Genomic DNA, 19,672 nt, shown 5'->3' with positions numbered 1-19,672 from the left:
GTTGAGTTGTTTTGAATCAATCCATTTGTGTGTCTGGTTGAGTTGTTTTGAATCAATCCATTTGTTTGTCTGGTTGAGTTGTTTTGAATCAATCCATTTGTTTGTTTTCAGGGGCGACTGCCGGATGAAGACCTGATGTTTTTCCTGACACACTATGAGATTGGTCGTCTCCTGGAGTCCCGTTCTGCTCGTCTGGTCATGAAGTGGGTGGCAGTGTCTGGTCATGAAGTGGGTGGCAGTGTCTGGTCATGAAGTGGGTGGCAGTGTCTGGTCATGAAGTGGGTGGCAGTGTCTGGTCATGAAGTGGGTGGCAGGTCATGAAGTGGGTGGCAGTGTCTGGTCATGAAGTGGGTGGCAGTGTCTGGTCATGAAGTGGGTGGCAGTGTTTGGTCATGAAGTGGGTGGCAGTGTCTGGTCATGAAGTGGGTGGCAGTGTCTGGTCATGAAGTGGGTGGCAGTGTTTGGTCATGAAGTGGGTGGCAGTGTCTGGTCATGAAGTGGGTGGCAGTGCCTGGTCATGAAGTAGGTGGCAGGTCATGAAGTGGGTGGCAGTGTCTGGTCATGAAGTGGGTGGCAGTGTCTGGTCATGAAGTGGGTGGCAGGTCATGAAGTGGGTGGCAGTGTCTGGTCATGAAGTGGGTGGCAGTGTCTGGTCATGAAGTGGGTGGCAGTGTCTGGTCATGAAGTGGGTGGCAGGTCATGAAGTGGGTGGCAGTGTCTGGTCATGAAGTGGCAGTGTCTGGTCATGAAGTGGGTGGCAGTGTCTGGTCATGAAGTGGGTGGCAGGTCATGAAGTGGGTGGCAGTGTCTGGTCATGAAGTGGGTGGCAGGTCATGAAGTGGGTGGCAGTGTCTGGTCATGAAGTGGGTGGCAGTGTCTGGTCATGAAGTGGGTGGCAGGTCATGAAGTGGGTGGCAGTGTTCAGATCCTCATCCTGTTCCTTGGCCTGTCTGTTAACTTGCTTCATCCTGCCAGGTGGCTTCTGTCATGTAGCCCACATATGGTCTTTTTGCATGGGTTATTACTGTTGTGTGTTGTGTTGTGTTGTTGTGTGTTAAGGGGTCATCGTAATGAAGTATTGCTGTGTTATTGTGTGTTAATGGGTCAACGTAATAAATTACTGTTGTGTGTTGTGTTGCGTTGTTGTGTGCTAATGGGTCAACGTAATAAATTACTGTTGTGTGTTGTGTTGTGTTGTTGTGTGTTAAGGGGTCATCATAATGAAGTATTGCTGTGTTATTGTGTGTTAATGGGTCAACGTAATAGATTACTGTTGTGTTGTGGTGTGTTAAGGGGTCATCGTAATGAAGTATTGCTGTGTTATTGTGTGTTAATGGGTCAACGTAATAAATTACTGTTGTGTGTTGTGTTGTGGTGTGTTAAGGGGTCATCGTAATGAAGTATTGCTGTGTGTTGTGTTGTGGTGTGTTAAGGGGTCATGAAGTATTGCTGTGTGATAAGGGGTCAGTGTAATGAAGTATTGCTGTGTGTTAAGGGGTCAACGTAATGAAGTATTGCTGTGTGCTGTGTGTTAAGGGGTCAACGTAATGAAGTATTGCTGTGTGCTGTGTGTTAAGGGGTCAACGTAATGAAGTATTGCTGTGTGTTAAGGGGTCAACATAATGAAGTATTGCTGTGTGCTGTGTGTTAAGGGGTCAACGTAATGAAGTATTGCTGTGTGCTGTGTGTTAAGAGGTCAACATAATGAAGTATTGCTGTGTGTTAAGGGGTCAGCGTAATGAAGTATTGCTGTGTGCTGTGTGTTAAGGGGTCAGTGTAATGAAGTATTGCTGCGTGCTGTGTGTTAAGGGGTCAGTGTAATGAAGTATTGCTGTGTGCTGTGTGTTAAGGGGTCAACGTAATGAAGTATTGCTGTGTGTTAAGGGGTCAACGTAATGAAGGATTGCTGTGTGTTAAGGGGTCAAGTAATGAAGTATTGATGTGTGCTGTGTGTTAAGGGGTCAACATAATGAAGTATTGCTGTGTGTTAAGGGGTCAACATAATGAAGGATTGCTGTGTGCTGTGTGTTAAGGGGTCAAGTAATGAAGTAGTGCTGTGTGTTAAGGGGTCAACGTAATGAAGTATTGCTGTGTGTTAAGGGGTCAACGTAATGAAGTATTGCTGTGTGTTAAGGGGTCAACGTAATGAAGGATTGCTGTGTGTTAAGGGGTCAATGTAATGAAGTATTGCTGTGTGCTGTGTGTTAAGGGGTCAACGTAATGAAGTATTGCTGTGTGTTAAGGGGTCAACGTAATGAAGGATTGCTGTGTGCTGTGTGTTAAGGGGTCAACGTAATGAAGTATTGCTGTGTGTTAAGGGGTCAACGTAATGAAGTATTGCTGTGTGTTAAGGGGTCAACATAATGAAGGATTGCTGTGTGCTGTGTGTTAAGGGGTCAACGTAATGAAGGATTGCTGTGTGCTGTGTGTTAAGGGGTCAACGTAATGAAGGATTGCTGTGTGTTAAGGGGTCAACGTAATGAAGGATTGCTGTGTGTTAAGGGGTCAAGTAATGAAGTATTGATGTGTAATGAAGTATTGCTGTGTTGTAAGGGGTCAACGTAATGAAGGATTGCTGTGATCTGTGTGTTAAGGGGTCAAGTAATGAAGTATTGCTGTGTGTTAAGGGGTCAACGTAATGAAGTATTGCTGTATATGAAGGGGTCAACGTAATGAAGAATTGCTGTGTGTTAAGGGGTCAAAGTAATGAAGTATTGCTGTGTGTTAAGGGGTCAACGTAATGAAGTATTGCTGTGTGTTAAGGGGTCAACGTAATGAAGGATTGCTGTGTGCTGTGTGTTAAGGGGTCAACGTAATGAAGGATTGCTGTGTGCTGTGTGTTAAGGGATCAGTGTAATGAAGTATTGCTGTGTGCTGTGTGTTAAGGGATCAGTGTAATGAAGTATTGCTGTGTGCTGTGTGTTAAGGGGTCAGTGTAATGAAGTATTGCTGTGTGCTGTGTGTTAAGGTGTCAACGTAATGAAGTAGTGCTGTGTGCTGTGTGTTAAGGGGTCAGTGTAATGAAGTTGTGCTGTGTGTTAAGGGGTCAACGTAATGAAGTAGTGCTGTATGTTAAGGGGTCAGTGTAATGAAGGATTGCTGTGTGCTGTGTGTTAAGGGGTCAAGTAATGAAGGATTGCTGTGTGCTGTGTGTTAAGGGATCAGTGTAATGAAGTAGTGCTGTGTGCTGTGTGTTAAGGGGTCAAGTAATGAAGTATTGCTGTGTGCTGTGTGTTAAGGGATCAGTGTAATGAAGTATTGCTGTGTGCTGTGTGTGAAAGGGTCAGTGTAATGAAGTATTGCTGTGTGTTAAGGGGTCAACGTAATGAAGTAGTGCTGTGTGCTGTGTGTTAAGGGGTCAACGTAATGAAGTATTGCTGTGTGTTAAGGGGTCAACGTAATGAAGGATTGCTGTGTGTTAAGGGGTCAATGTAATGAAGTATTGCTGTGTGTTAAGGGGTCAACGTAATGAAGGATTGCTGTGTGCTGTGTGTTAAGGGGTCAACGTAATGAAGTAGTGCTGTGTGCTGTGTGTTAAGGGGTCAAGTAATGAAGGATTGCTGTGTGCTGTGTGTTAAGGGGTCAACGTAATGAAGTAGTTCTGTGTGCTGTGTGTTAAGGGGTCAACGTAATGAAGGATTGCTGTGTGCTGTGTGTTAAGGGGTCAACGTAATGAAGTAGTGCTGTGTGCTGTGTGTTAAGGGGTCAAGTAATGAAGGATTGCTGTGTGTTAAGGGGTCAAGTAATGAAGTAGTGCTGTGTGTTAAGGGGTCAACGTAATGAAGTAGTGCTGTGTGTTAAGGGGTCAGTGTAATGAAGTAGTGCTGTGTGCTCTGTGTTAAGGGGTCAAGTAATGAAGTAGTGCTGTGTGCTGTGTGTTAAGGGGTCAAGTAATGAAGTAGTGCTGTGTGTTAAGGGGTCAAGTAATGAAGTAGTGCTGTGTGCTGTGTGTTAAGGGGTCAGCGTAATGAAGTATTGCTGTGTGCTGTGTGTTAAGGGGTCAAGTAATGAAGTAGTGCTGTGTGCTGTGTGTTAAGGGGTCAGTGTAATGAAGTAGTGCTGTGTGCTGTGTGTTAAGGGGTCAAGTAATGAAGTATTGCTGTGTGCTGTGTGTTAAGGGGTCAACGTAATGAAGGATTGCTGTGTGCTGTGTGTTAAGGGGTCAAGTAATGAAGTAGTGCTGTGTGTTAAGGGGTCAACGTAATGAAGGATTGCTGTGTGCTGTGTGTTAAGGGGTCAAGTAATGAAGTAGTGCTGTGTGTTAAGGGGTCAAGTAATGAAGTAGTGCTGTGTGTTAAGGGGTCAAGTAATGAAGTAGTGCTGTGTGTTAAGGGGTCAACGTAATGAAGGATTGCTGTGTGCTGTGTGTTAAGGGGTCAAGTAATGAAGTAGTGCTGTGTGCTGTGTGTTAAGGGGTCAAGTAATGAAGTAGTGCTGTGTGCTGTGTGTTAAGGGGTCAAGTAATGAAGTAGTGCTGTGTGCTGTGTGTTAAGGGGTCAAGTAATGAAGTAGTGCTGTGTGCTGTGTGTTGTATCCCAGGGCCCAGCGGCGAAGGAAGGTCTTGGCCAGACAGATGGACCTTCGCTTCCCAAAAATCAGCATCGGCCATCCACAGCCTGTGTGTATACTTTTGTTGTGGTCGTATTCTGTAGGAGTTCTGGTGTGTGTGTGTGTGTGTTTGTTTGTTCATGATGATGATGATGATATGGATACTTATATAGCGCTTATCCTCGGTCAGAGACCAAGCTCTAAGTGATTTACAGACATGGGGCATTTCCACAACAGGCTGCCTTCCTGGGTAGAGCCGACTGACACCTGCCATTGGGCGCTCATCATTCGTTTCCTGTGTCAGTCAGATTGCAGGCACACACACACATACACACTCAAACGGACTTGAAACATTTTAATATCTATGACCTTTGTGTTTACTTATCCTGCCATGTAAGCAGCCATACTCCGTTTTCGGGGGTGTGCTTGCTGGATATGTTCTTGTTTCCATAACCCACCGACCGCTGACCTGGGTTACAGGTTTTTAATGAGCGTGTTTGATCTTCTGCGCGCGTAAACACAAGAACGGGTTTCAGGCACAAGCAGGTCTGCACATATGTTGACCTGGGAGATTGGAAAAATCTCCTCCTTTTACCCACCAGGCGCCGTTACCGAGATTGGAACCTGGGACCCTCTGATTGAAAGTCTGATACTTTGACCACTTGGCTGTTGCACCCATCTGTGTTCAGCTTTCTTCACTCATTTCCTTTTTCTCTCTCTCTTCTGTGTCCTCATGAGATGTATGCTGTTATACACAGCTGTATCTGTTCTGTTCGATGTGAGGATGTTGTATGCTGTTATACACAACTGTATCTGTTCTGTTTGATGTGAGGATGTTGTATGCTGTTATACACAGCTGTATCTGTTCTGTTTGATGTGAGGATGTTGTATGCTGTTATACACAACTGTCTCTGTTCTGTTTGATGTGAGGTGCTGACAGCCAGTCATGACATGGGCAGTGTGCACCCTGTAAGTACAGACATACTACATGTTATCAGCTGTTATCATTGTCAACGTAACAGACATGCTACATGTTATCAGCTGTTATCATTGTCAACGTAACAGACATGCTACATGTTATCAGCTGTTATCATTGTCATCGTAACAGACATACTACATGTTATCAGCTGTTATCATTGTCAACGTAACAGACATACTACATGTTATCAGCTGTATCATTGTCACCGTTTCCTCCACCCAGGTAGTGCCAACAACAAGGTCTGAAAGCCATGACAGCACTGCCACCACGCTGAAAGGTGTCCGTATTCATTGACTTTGTTGTCTTTGTTCTCCGCTGTTTTCTTTGACTTTGTTGTCTTTGTTCTCAGCTGTTTTCTTTGACTTTGTTGTCTTTGTTCTCAGCTGTTTTCTTTGACTTTGTTGTCTTTGTTCTCAGCCGTATTCTTTGACTTTGTTGTCTGTGTTCTCAGCCGTATTCTTTGACTTTGTTGTCTTTGTTCTCAGCTGTTTTCTTTGACTTTGTTGTCTTTGTTCTCAGCTGTTTTCTTTGACTTTGTTCTCGGCTGTATTTCTTTGACTTTGTTCTCGGCTGTATTTCTTTGACTTTGTTGTCTGTGTTCTCAGCTGTTTTCTTTGACTTTGTTCTCGGCTGTATTTCTTTGACTTTGTTCTCGGCTGTATTTCTTTGACTTTGTTGTCTGTGTTCTCAGCTGTTTTCTTTGACTTTGTTGTCTTTGTTCTCAGCTGTTTTCTTTGACTTTGTTGTCTGTGTTCTCAGCTGTTTTCTTTGACTTTGTTGTCTTTGTTCTCAGCTGTTTTCTTTGACTTTGTTGTCTTTGTTCTCAGCTGTTTTCTTTGACTTTGTTGTCTTTGTTCTCAGCTGTTTTCTTTGACTTTGTTCTCGGCTGTATTTCTTTGACTTTGTTCTCGGCTGTATTTCTTTGACTTTGTTGTCTTTGTTCTCAGCTGTTTTCTTTGACTTTGTTCTCGGCTGTATTTCTTTGACTTTGTTGTCTTTGTTCTCAGCTGTTTTCTTTGACTTTGTTGTCTTTGTTCTCAGCTGTTTTCTTTGACTTTGTTGTCTTTGTTCTCAGCCGTATTCTTTGACTTTGTTGTCTTTGTTCTCAGCTGTTTTCTTTGACTTTGTTGTCTTTGTTCTCAGCTGTATTCTTTGACTTTGTTGTCTTTGTTCTCAGCTGTTTTCTTTGACTTTGTTGTCTTTGTTCTCAGCTGTTTTCTTTGACTTTGTTCTCGGCTGTATTTCTTTGACTTTGTTGTCTTTGTTCTCAGCTGTTTTCTTTGACTTTGTTGTCTTTGTTCTCAGCTGTATTTCTTTGACTTTGTTGTCTTTGTTCTCAGCTGTTTTCTTTGACTTTGTTGTCTTTGTTCTCAGCTGTATTTCTTTGACTTTGTTGTCTTTGTTCTCAGCTGTTTTCTTTGACTTTGTTGTCTTTGTTCTCAGCTGTTTTCTTTGACTTTGTTGTCTTTGTTCTCAGCTGTATTTCTTTGACTTTGTTGTCTTTGTTCTCAGCTGTATTTCTTTGACTTTGTTGTCTTTGTTCTCAGCTGTATTTCTTTGACTTTGTTGTCTTTGTTCTCAGCTGTTTTCTTTGACTTTGTTGTCTTTGTTCTCAGCTGTTTTCTTTGACTTTGTTGTCTTTGTTCTCAGCTGTATTTCTTTGACTTTGTTGTCTTTGTTCTCAGCTGTTTTCTTTGACTTTGTTGTCTTTGTTCTCAGCTGTTTTCTTTGACTTTGTTGTCTTTGTTCTCAGCTGTATTTCTTTGACTTTGTTGTCTTTGTTCTCAGCTGTTTTCTTTGACTTTGTTGTCTGTGTTCTCAGCTGTTTTCTTTGACTTTGTTGTCTTTGTTCTCAGCTGTTTTCTTTGACTTTGTTGTCTGTGTTCTCAGCTGTATTTCTTTGACTTTGTTGTCTTTGTTCTCAGCTGTTTTCTTTGACTTTGTTCTCAGCTGTTTTCTTTGACTTTGTTGTCTTTGTTCTCAGCTGTATTCATTGACTTTGTTGTCTTTGTTCTCAGCTGTATTCACAGCAGAAAGATGGGAGGAGGACAACACAATACAATACAATACAATACAACACAATACAATACAACACAACACAACACAACACAACACAACACAACACAATACAATACAATACAATATAATGCAATACAACACAATACAACACAACACAACACAACACAACACAACACAATGCAACACAGCAGAAAGATGGGAGGAACACAACACAACACAGCACAGTACAGGCATGTGATGGTGTGGAGTGTCAGTGGATGTGTGTCATGGTGTGGAGTGTCAGTGGATGTGTGTCATGGTGTGGAGTGTCAGCGGATGTGTGTCATGGTGTGGAGTGTCAGTGGATGTGTGTCATGGTGTGGAGTGTCAGCGGATGTGTGTCATGGTGTGGAGTGTCAGTGGATGTGTGTCATGGTGTGGAGTGTCAGTGGATGTGTGTCATGGTGTGGAGTGTCAGCGGATGTGTGTCATGGTGTGGAGTGTCAGCGGATGTGTGTCATGGTGTGGAGTGTCAGTGGATGTGTGTCATGGTGTGGAGTGTCAGCGGATGTGTGTCATGGTGTGGAGTGTCAGCAGACGTGTGTCATGGTGTGGAGTGTCAGCAGATGTGTGTCATGGTGTGGAGTGTCAGCGGATGTGTGTCATGGTGTGAAGTGTCAGCAGACGTGTGTCATGGTGTGGAGTGTCAGCAGATGTGTGTCATGGTGTGGAGTGTCAGCAGATGTGTGTCATGGTGTGGAGTGTCGGCGGATGTGTGTCATGGTGTGGAGTGTCAGCGGATGTGTGTCATGGTGTGGAGTGTCAGCGGATGTGTGTCATGGTGTGGAGTGTCAGCGGATGTGTGTCATGGTGTGGAGTGTCAGTGGATGTGTGTCATGGTGTGTAGGTCAGCGGATGTGTGTCATGGTGTGTAGGTCAGAGGATGTGTGTCATGGTGTGGAGTGTCAGTGGATGTGTGTCATGGTGTGGAGTGTCAGTGGATGTGTGTCATGATGTGGAGTGTCAGTGTATGTGTGTCATGATGTGGAGTGTCAGCGGATGTGTGTCATGGTGTGGAGTGTCAGCAGACATGTGTCAATCACTGCTGTGTCTCCAGGGATGCCGGTGAGCGAGGGTGTGGTGAGCGGCCCGGCCCGAGTCGTGTGCAGCCTGCAGGACGCCCACACCATTCAGGTCAGATCCCCCCACCTCCCTCCACTCCTCTTCCTCTTCTTCTTCCTCTTCTTCACCCCCACCTCCCTCCACTCCTCTTCCTCTTCTTCTTCCTCTTCTTCACCCCCACCTCCCTCCACTCCTCTTCCTCTTCTTCTTCCTCTTCTTCACCCCCACCTCCCTCCACTCCTCTTCCTCTTCTTCACCCCCACCTTCCTCCACTCCTCTTCCTCTTCTTCTTCCTCTTCTTCACCCCCACCTCCCTCCACTCCTCTTCCTCTTCTTCACCCCCACCTCCCTCCACTCCTCTCCTCTTCTTCACCCCCACCTCCCTCCACTCCTCTTCCTCTTCTTCACCCCCACCTCCTCCACTCCTCTTCCTCTTCTTCTTCTTCACCCCCACCTTCCTCCACTCCTCTTCCTCTTCTTCACCCCCACCTTCCTCCACTCCTCTTCCTCTTCTTCTTCTTCACCCCCACCTTCCTCCACTCCTCTTCCTCTTCTTCACCCCCACCTTCCTCCACTCCTCTTCCTCTTCTTCACCCCCACCTTCCTCCACTCCTCTTCCTCTTCTTCACCCCCACCTCCCTCCACTCCTCTTCCTCTTCTTCACCCCCACCTCCCTCCACTCCTCTTCCTCTTCTTCACCCCCACCTCCCTCCACTCCTCTTCCTCTTCTTCTTCTTCACCCCCACCTTCCTCCACTCCTCTTCCTCTTCTTCACCCCCACCTCCCTCCACTCCTCTTCCTCTTCTTCACCCCCACCTCCCTCCACTCCTCTTCCTCTTCTTCACCCCCACCTCCCTCCACTCCTCTCCTCTTCTTCACCCCCACCTCCCTCCACTCCTCTTCCTCTTCTTCACCCCCACCTCCCTCCACTCCTCTCCTCTTCTTCACCCCCACCTCCCTCCACTCCTCTTCCTCTTCTTCACCCCCACCTTCCTCCACTCCTCTTCCTCTTCTTCTTCCTCTTCTTGACCAGTTGAAAAAAATACCTGGACATGAGAGCATGCACTTTAACTGAGGTTTGAAAAAAAAGATTGGACAAAAACAAACAGATATACAGACAGCTGGACAAAGGAGAAATGGAGAGCTTAAAAAAAACAAAAAAAACCCAGTAGAGCTGTCAGATTGGTAACATTGACATCACAATGTATTGTCTAGAAATGGAGAACGTAAAAAAACCCAATAGAGCTGTCAGATTGGTAACATTGACATCACAATGTATTGTCTTTGAATTCCAGTATGAAATGACTCACACACACAGTATGAAAAAAAGAAAGAAAGAAAAAAGCCAAGTCTGATTCAGTTGTCGTAGTAAGTTCTACAATTCTTGAAAAGAAAGAAGACATTATGAAGAAGTGAAAGAACGTGAAGTGGGATGGTTCCGGAGGTTCCAAAAGGACTTGCTGCTCATTGTAGTGAACCTGCAGCCAGCAGTGCGTACCTTCAGCCTGGACTGAACTGCTGGACCTGACTGATATCACACCACAGTGCCGTCAGTGTTCACTGTGATTCACACTGTTCATGTCTGCACTTTCCTGTGGTGTACCTGGTTCTCCTCAACAAAAGTAATGCAGTCCCAAAAGTCCATATAGAAAATGGTGACTGACATCCTGACCTGTAAGCCCTGTCTGATCTCAGTGAGGTGACAGCCCTTCATTGACATCCTGACCTGTAAGCTCTGTCTGATCTCAGTGAGGTGACAGCCCTTCACTGACATCCTGACCTGTAAGCCCTGTCTGATCTCAGTGAGGTGACAGCCCTTCATTGACATCCTGACCTGTAAGCTCTGTTATCTCAGTGAGGTGACAGCCCTTCACTGACATCCTGACCTGTAAGCCCTGTCTGATCTCAGTGAGGTGACAGCCCTTCATTGACATCCTGACCTGTAAGCTCTGTCTGATCTCAGTGAGGTGACAGCCCTTCACTGACATCCTTTTGTGTGGATGTGTGTTTGTGTGTGCATGCATGTGTATGCATGCGTGCTTGCATATGTATGTGTTTGAGTGTGTGTTGTGTGTCTGTGTGGTGTGTGTGTGTGATGTGTGTGTGTGTGTGGTGTGTGTGTCTGTGTCTGTGTGTGTGTGTGGTTCTGTGTGGTGTGTGCAGGCCGGTGACGTGCTGGTTGTCAACAGTACAGACGTGGGGTGGTCGCCGTACTTCCCCCTCATCGCCGGCCTGGTGACGGAGATTGGTGGCCTCATTTCCCATGGTGCCGTGGTGGCCCGGGAGTATGGGATACCCTGTGTCGTCAACATTCCTGATGCCACACTCCTCATTCACAGCGGTACACTGCTTTTTTTGTTTTGTTTGGGCATTGTGTGTGTGTGTGTGTGTGTGTGTGTGTGTGTGTGTAAACTAAAGCTGTGTAAGTTATGTGAATAACAGTAAGTTAAGAAAGTTTTATGTATTGAATTATATATTGCACACACAGGCACACACACACACACACACACACACACACACACACAGGCCCACACCATCATCCACAGCAGTGTATCTGATGTCACTATCACTGCCTGTTGTTTGGGTTTTGTTCAGGTTGCAAGGTGGAACTGGACGGAAGGGCCGGCACTGTGAGGGTGCTGCCCTGAGGGCTGTCTGGGGGGCTGTCCTGAGGGGGCAGTCCTGAGAGGGCTGTCTGATGGGACTGTCCTGAGGAGGGGGGGGCTGTCCTGGGGGGAGGCTGTCCTGAGGGCTGTCCGGGGGCTGTCCTGAGAGGGCTGTCCTGAGGGTCTCAAGCTGACAGCCTGTCCTGCCTGCTGTTGTGTTCCTCACAGATTTATCATGCATGTGACTGATTGATGATAATTACAGGTGTTTTTGATTGATGATAGTTACAGGTGTTTTTGATTGATGATAGTTACAGGTGTTTTTGATGATGATAATTACAGGTGTTTTTGATTGATGATAGTTACAGGTGTTTTTGATGATGATAATTACAGGTGTTTTTTATGATGATAATTACAGGTTGTTTTTTAGGTTCCTGATGTCTGATTTTTTCAGTTTTTTATTAAAATGTATTTTTTGTTATGCATGTGACTGATATACAATATTTTTCCCAAATGTTATGTGATTAATGTATGACACAAGATGTGGTTGGAACAGAGTGATACGATGACTGTTATTTTCAGGACTGACTGGTTGGTGATGTGCAGTGTGGGTGGAAGTCAGCAGCACAGGGGTGAACACGGATCATTTATTGGGGGGGGTGACTTCATGGTCACCTGTTAGGAGGTGGTGTCAGATGTGTCCTCATCAACATTTAGTGGACTAAGGACTCATCAAGTGTGTCCTCATCAACATTTAGTGGACTAAGGACTCATCAAGTGTGTCCTCATCAACATTTAGTGGACTAAGGACTCATCAAGTGTGTCCTCATCAACATTTAGTGGACTGCACCAAGGATGCCTCATCAAGTGTCCTCATCAAGTGTGTCCTCATCAATTGTGTCCTTATAAAAGGACCTCACCAAGGATGCCTTATCAAGTGTTTCCTCATCAACATTTAGTGGACTAAGGACTCATCAAGTGTTTCCTCATCAACATTTAGTGGACTGCACCAAGGATGCCTCATCAAGTGTCCTCATCAAGTGTGTCCAAGGACCTCACCAAGGATGCCTAATCAAGTGTTTCCTCATCAAGTGTGTCTCATCAACCATCAGAGGACTGCACCAATGAGGCCTCATCAAATGTGCCCTCCCACCCCCCACACCCCCACACACAGTACACAGGACTTCACTGACCTGACAGCCATGAAATGCAGTGTGCCCCCCCCCCCCCCACACACACACAGTGCCCCCCCCCCTCACACACACAGTACACAGGACTTCACTGACCTGACAGCCATGAAATGCAGTGTGCCCCCCCCCCCACACACACACACACACACAGTACACAGGACTTCACTGACCTGACAGCCATGAAATGCAGTGTGCCCCCCCCCCCCCATACACACACACACAGTGCCCCCCCCCCCCCCCACACACACACACACACAGTACACAGGACTTCACTGACCTGACAGCCATGAAATGCAGTGTGCCCCCCCCCCCCACCTCCCCCCCCCCCACACACACACACACACAGTACACAGGACTTCACTGACCTGACAGCCATGAAATGCAGTGTGCCCCCCACCCCCATACACACACACACAGTGCCCCCCCCACCCCCCACACACACACAGTGCACAGGACTTCACTGACCTGACAGCCATGAAATGCAGTGTGCCCCCCCCCCCCCCCCCACACACACACACACAGTACACAGGACTTCACTGACCTGACAGCCATGAAATGCAGTGTGCCCCCCCCCCACACACACACACACAGTACACAGGACTTCACTGACCTGACAGCCATGAAATGCAGTGTGCCCCCCACCCCCACACACACACACACACAGTACACAGGACTTCACTGACCTGACAGCCATGAAATGCAGTGTGCCCCCCCCCCCCACACACACACACACACAGTACACAGGACTTCACTGACGTGACAGCCATGAAATGCAGTGTGCCCCCCACCCCCACCCCCCCACACACACACACACAGTACACAGGACTTCACTGACCTGACAGCCATGAAATGCAGTGTGCCCCCCCCCCCCCCCCACACACACACACACAGTGCACAGGACTTCACTGACGTGACAGCCATGAAATGCAGTGTGCCCCCCCCCCCCCCACACACACACACACACAGTACACAGGACTTCACTGACCTGACAGCCATGAAATGCAGTGTGCCCCCCCCCCCCCCCACACACACACACACACACAGTACACAGGACTTCACTGACCTGACAGCCATGAAATGCAGTGCCCCCCCCCCCCCCCCACACACACACACACACAGTACACAGGACTTCACTGACGTGACAGCCATGAAATGCAGTGTGTCCCCCCCCCCCCCCCCCCCACACACACACACACCGTACACAGGACTTCGCTGACCTGACAGCCATGAAATGCAGTGTGCCCCCCCCCCCCCACACACACACACACACACAGTGCACAGGACTTCACTGACGTGACAGCCATGAAATGCAGTGTGCCCCCCCCCCCACTCACACACACAGTACACAGGACTTCACTGACCTGACAGCCATGAAATGCAGTGTGCCCCCCCCCCCCCACACACACACACACACACACAGTGCCCCCCCCCCCCCCCACACACACACACACAGTACACAGGACTTCACTGACCTGACAGCCATGAAATGCAGTGTCCCTCACCCCCCCCCCTTCCCCAGTCGTGATGTAGTGTATGGGGAAGGTAAGGACAGTCAGTCGTGATGTAGTGTATTGTCGCGTGCGACAGTGTAGTGGCGGAAGAGAGGAAATTTAGGTCAACTTGACCCCTCAAATACATCATGATTTTCGTTGGGTTTTTTTTACTTTTCTTTCTTTCTTTCTTTCCGTGCATGTGTGTGTGCATGTGTGCGTGCATGTGTGTGTGCATGTGTGCGTGCATGTGTGTGTGCGTGTGTGCGTGCATGTGTGTGTGCGTGTGTATGCGCGCATGCATGTGTGTTCCTTCTCTCCCTCGTAGTCAGCTCAGGTTGTTTTAGTTTTTTTCTCGTGCATGTATACCTGCATGTTGTTAAGCTGAGCTTGAGTTTGATGATGAAAAGCTCACCTGTCGATGTCGTGGGCATCAGAAGATGTTCAAATCACTGGCAGTTGGACCCGGTCAGGGAGAGGTTGTTTCTTTTTCAATCCTGCTCCATTCATTTTGGAGTGAGAGGTTCTTTTTCCCGATTCAGTTCGGTTTTGGGGCCTCCAGTGCCGCTGCATATCCTGGGTCCGTGTCCGACCAGGAGGTCTGGAACTGCGTTCCAGTTCCAGGGATTTAATCTCCCTTATGTTTTTTTCCCCTCACGAGCTCTTGAGGTGAGTCATATTGGGAGTGAAGAGTGTTGGTTTTGTTTTGTTTTTCCATAGACAGGGAGCGGCCACTGATATGTATTTCAGATTTTTGTGGTTGCTGTATTTTGTATATGGTGGGTAAGCTAAACAGAGCTTGTTTTTATTTCTGAAAAGTGAATACTGATGGACATTTTGTAAAGGGTGTTGAGATGAGTGAGTTGTTTAGGCCCTGCGACATACACTGTGTATCAATGGTTGTTTTTCAGCCTTTCATGTTAGTGATGTCCAACATGTGTCTTGAAATTCTGTTTGAACTGTGTTTTTGTTTTATCAATTCGTTCCAGGGGTGCTGCTTAGTTCTGCTTCTGCTTGGTCCAGCTTAGCGTTAGTAAACACTTTCTGTAAACCACTCCATGCTGTCCTGCTGTGTTTGAGGAGAGAGAAAGCGTGCGTGCAGTTGGCATCTACATGCGAACTGATCCTAACCCCTTGCACCCCTGTACTCTTACCATGCAGTCTCACGGATGCTCAGAGCCAACCCTCAACAGACAAAGGGACAGATCACACACACACACACACACACACACACACACACACACACACACACACAGGATCATTATATATTACACAAACATTGTGAACAGCCTGAATGCAACACCCAACCCGTGCTACCCAGTGTTGTCAAACACAACCCCCCCTCCCCCACCCCCCAAACCCTCCATCAGTTCCAAAACGGAAGACATGTAATCACAGTGCATATTCCGTGCGGCAACGTCGTCAGTCTTTTCCTTGGAAAAAGAATGCACCTCAAAAGCAGCAGGTTCATCTGAAAAACCAACTGTGCACAGACCTGTGCTCAACAAGGTTTATCATTATCCATGCTCTATGACATCGTTCACACAGACACACACACACACACCCACACACACCGCGCGCGCGCGCACACACACACACACACACACACACACATTCTTATTTGTATTTGTATTTCTTTTTATCACAACAGATTTCTCTGTGTGAACTTCGGGCTGCTCTCCCCAGGGAGAGCGCATCGCTACACTACAGCGCTACCCATTTTTTGTATTTTTTCCTGGTGCAGTTTTATTTGTTTTTCCAATCGAAGTGGATTTTTCTACATAATTTTGCCAGGAAAAACCCTCAGTTTGTTGCCGTGGGTTCTTTTACATGCGCCAAGTGCATGCTGCACACGGGACCTCGGTTTATCGTCTCATGGACTAGCGTCCATGTCATATCACACCAGAATCAAGGGGACTGGGTATCTGTTACATACATGTCGCATCAGACCAGAATCAAGGGGACTGGATATCTGTTACATGCCGCATCACACCAGAATCAAGGGGACTGGGTATCTGTTACATACATGTCGCATCAGACCAGAATCAAGGGGACTGGGTATCTGTTACATACATGTCGCATCAGACCAGAATCAAGGGGACTGGGTATCTGTTACATGCATGTCGCATCAGACCAGAATCAAGGGGACTGGATATCTGTTACATACATGCCGCATCACACCAGAATCAAGGGGAAATGTTCGACATACAAATACATTAGCTCAAAAAGCTTAATTCTGTAGGTAACAAGATAGATCAACTGTAAATCATACTGTACGACAGTTGAGTATAGTCAGTGGAAAGAGGCGTTTAAAAAAGATACCGCTGTAGGAACGAAACTGATCGAGATTTTTTAAATATGTTTTTCTTTGCAAGCGGCATTTTATACCGCCGACCAGAGGGAAACATTTCAAAACAGGGGTACAGGGGTGAGAGCAGTCATTTGTGATCTGGGCAGCCTTCCGCCTCACTGCCTGGTGGTACAGATCATCTGAGAACAGTTGTTTAGTTCCGGTAATTTTGCCAGCCCGGCCATGTTCACAGTTCGAGCTAGCCGTTCTCGGTTTTTCATACTGATACTTCCATACCAAGAAACAACGTTAAGATTAAATTGCTTTCGATAAGACTTATATAGATGTTCTGTAGTATATCTGGACTAACATCAGAAGCTCAAAGCTTCCGCAACAGATATACACGTTGATGGCCCGGGCTTTCTTTTCTGTCATGTCTGTGCTCATTAAAAGAGTTTGTTGTAAATTTTTGTACCCAAGTATAAACATTGTACAACTTCCATATGAGCATCGTTTAGTGTCAAGGGTACAAAACTGTTATCTGACTTCCTTCCATCTATGACTAATTCCGTTGTTTTACCAACTGACAGTAAAACATACATGTCGCGGCGGCATCACACCAGAATCAAGGGGGAACTGGATATCTGTTACAGATGTAGCCGAGCGCTCAGCTCAGGCTTCAAAATACTGCTTCACGCACAGGCTGCAGACGCCGTTTTCGCAACTAACAGCTGGTCTTCAACAGCTCGCACAGATTGTGTGACACCATTCCCGGTTTGATGCAAATCCCATTCTAAACCTATTCTCTAAACATCTATTAAATCAAGTCTCTGTATCGTTCACTGTAATATTATATTTGTTGTGCTTACACGCACACTTTAATCAGTTAGAAGCATGCTTGATTTCAGTTCATCGTTCGTCAGTCTAAAGATTTCAATTGACACTAAGCTTACGTCATTTTGTCTCGCCACACAACCACTCCACAACTAAGTGTCGCGGTACGAGATTGGGTGAGCTGGAATCTGTGTTTCTGCTGCACTGTATTCAATTGATATCCCTTTCGTCGGATCAGTAAACTGCAAGTATTATATGCTGGCAGAATCGTAGCAATTCCATCTTTAAATACATCCCATTTAGGCCTATGTTTGCCTACGTTAAACTGATTTAACGCAGTTTGTAATTTTCCGCAATGAGCTCGCTAAAACTGACCCTTTTCAGGTGACTTAAATTAAGATTATGAATTCATCTTAAATAATCAACACTTCATTTTATACACATTAGAAAGTAGGTGTTGACCGAAGCTCTTTCTTTTGCGACCTATACGACGTGAATCAGTTCAGGAATCATTTAGAAATCTATCCGGCACTGAACACCTTGTAAGAAACACAATTCTAATCAGATTTAGCCTGATTCGGGACGTTTTGCTTCACGGGCCACGCCCGGCTGCTCTCTCTGTCTCTCTTACCGTGTCGCAAGCAGTGTGTGTGTGTGTGTGTGTGTGTGTGTGTGTGTGTGTGTGTGTGTGTGTGTGTGTTGTCCCAGAGGCGAAGATCTTGCTAAGTATCACTTGCACTGTTTTCTTCTCCTCATCTTATCTTCTTCTCATATCTTGTATCTTCTGATAGCTATTGTAAATAAAACAATAGAAGAACCATTTTGTGACTTGCCTCTCCATGTTCCTGGCCTGTGCTGGGATTCTTTTCTATCCTTTAATTCAGTGAATCAATCGTTAGTTAGTTCTTTTGTACTGCCGTCCCCTTTAAACCACTGATCGAGTACTGGGGAACTGGATATCTGTAACATGTCGCATCACATCACAGTCAGGGGGGAGCTGCATATCTGTTACACTGATACATGTCGCATCACCGACACCACAGAGAATCAAGGGTTAACTGGATATCTGTTACACTGATACATGTCGCATCACCGACACCACAGAGAATCAAGGGTTAACTGGATATCTGTTACACTGATACATGTCGCATCACCGACACCACAGAGAATCAAGGGTTAACTGGATATCTGTCACACTGATACATGTCGCATCACCGACACCACAGAGAATCAAGGGTTAACTGGATATCTGTCACACTGATACATGTCGCATCACCGACACCACAGAGAATCAAGGGTTAACTGGATATCTGTCACACTGATACATGTCGCATCACCGACACCACAGAGAATCAAGGGTTAACTGGATATCTGTTACACTGATACATGTCGCATCACCGACACCACAGAGAATCAAGGGTTAACTGGATATCTGTCACACTGATACATGTCGCATCACCGACACCACACAGAATCAAGGGTTAACTGGATATGCCGTTACATACATATTGCATCACATAAGGAAATAAACAAATACTTCCAGGTTTTAGCAATCACACTTTCAGTTGGTAAGCGTATCGATCAATATGTGATGAATCACTTCAATCATGTGTGTGTGTGTGTGTGTGTGTGTGTGTGCGCGCGCGCGCGCACCTAGAGTTGACTTAATCAAGATTTTGTGCCTTTTAAATATTATTATTATTAGTAGTAGTAGTAGCAGTATTTTTATGTATTTATCTATTATTTTCTAAAATTTCTTTCTTGATTTTATTTTTTATTTTTTATTTTTTTTAATTGTTAAAAAAAAATGTTATTTTTTACTTTATTTATTTTATTTTTATTCTTTATTTTTATTTTATTTTATTTTTTATTACTGATTTTTTTTTTTAATTTAATTTAATTTAATTTTTTTCTCAAGGCCTGACTAAGCGCGTTGGGTTATGCTGCTGGTTAGGCATCTGCCCGGCTTGGCAGATGTGGTGTAGCGTATATGGATTTGACCGAACACAGTGACGCCTCCTTGAGCTACTGATACTGATCGATACTGCAGTATGTATGCATATGTATCCAGCAGTGCGATCAGATGCAGAATCATGTCATATATAATTAATAATTTTGTATGTGACCGACTTGTGGATCTGAAGATGGACGCACATTAAAATTATGTAATTATTGCTCATGGAGTGATGGAAATTGTGTGTTATTTTTTTTTTTTTTCCTTTTTGACATTATTTTACGTTGTTTCTTTGTTATTTTGTTTTTGCAGTCAGTGTGTGTGTGTGTGTGTGTGTGTGTGTGTGTGTGTGTGTGTGTGTGTGTGTGTGTGTGTGTGTGTGTGTGTGTGTGTGTGTGTGTGTGTGTGTGTTTAAACGCCTAAGGCTTATTTTCAAGATCAGGCGAAAATGCTCATAATAATCATCCAACGCAAATGCATTTTGCGTTTTCTGCAACTGTGGATTTAATGTCCTCTGACCTTTGTGGTTTCACAAAAAATGTGAAATGTCTTTCTTAAAAAAAATAAATTAAAAAAATTAAAGAAAAAACTGCTACAAAACTTTTCATATGTAGTAGTCTGAGACAAAATAATATTTGAGCCGTCCATCAATTGAATTCAG

General features: G+C 45.5%; 1 protein-coding gene across 5 annotated transcripts in view; it reads left to right on the top strand.

Annotated features, from left to right (window-relative positions):
* Positions 1 to 12,494, top strand: part of LOC143285558 (rifampicin phosphotransferase-like) — a 144,482-nt gene extending 131,988 nt beyond the window's left edge. For 3 of the 5 annotated variants that reach the window (XM_076592945.1, XM_076592943.1, XM_076592944.1), the window contains 6 exons: positions 112 to 203; positions 4,540 to 4,618; positions 5,750 to 5,804; positions 8,643 to 8,719; positions 10,811 to 10,988; positions 11,243 to 12,494. In XM_076592945.1, coding sequence (XP_076449060.1) covers positions 112 to 203; positions 4,540 to 4,618; positions 5,750 to 5,804; positions 8,643 to 8,719; positions 10,811 to 10,988; positions 11,243 to 11,295 — 534 coding nt within the window. In that variant the 3' untranslated portion in view covers positions 11,296 to 12,494. Of the gene's footprint in view, positions 1 to 111; positions 204 to 4,539; positions 4,619 to 5,749; positions 5,805 to 8,642; positions 8,720 to 10,810; positions 10,989 to 11,242 lie in introns of those variants that run through there. The other 2 variants (XR_013055696.1, XR_013055697.1) reach the window with 2 other exon arrangements.
* Positions 12,495 to 19,672: the final 7,178 nt, after the last annotated feature.

The sequence above is a fragment of the Babylonia areolata genome, chromosome 9, assembly GCF_041734735.1.
Source record: "Babylonia areolata isolate BAREFJ2019XMU chromosome 9, ASM4173473v1, whole genome shotgun sequence".
NCBI lineage: Eukaryota > Metazoa > Mollusca > Gastropoda > Neogastropoda > Buccinidae > Babylonia > Babylonia areolata.
Note: the sequence above shows the minus strand (reverse complement) of the source record. Positions and strands in the feature narration are given on the sequence as shown.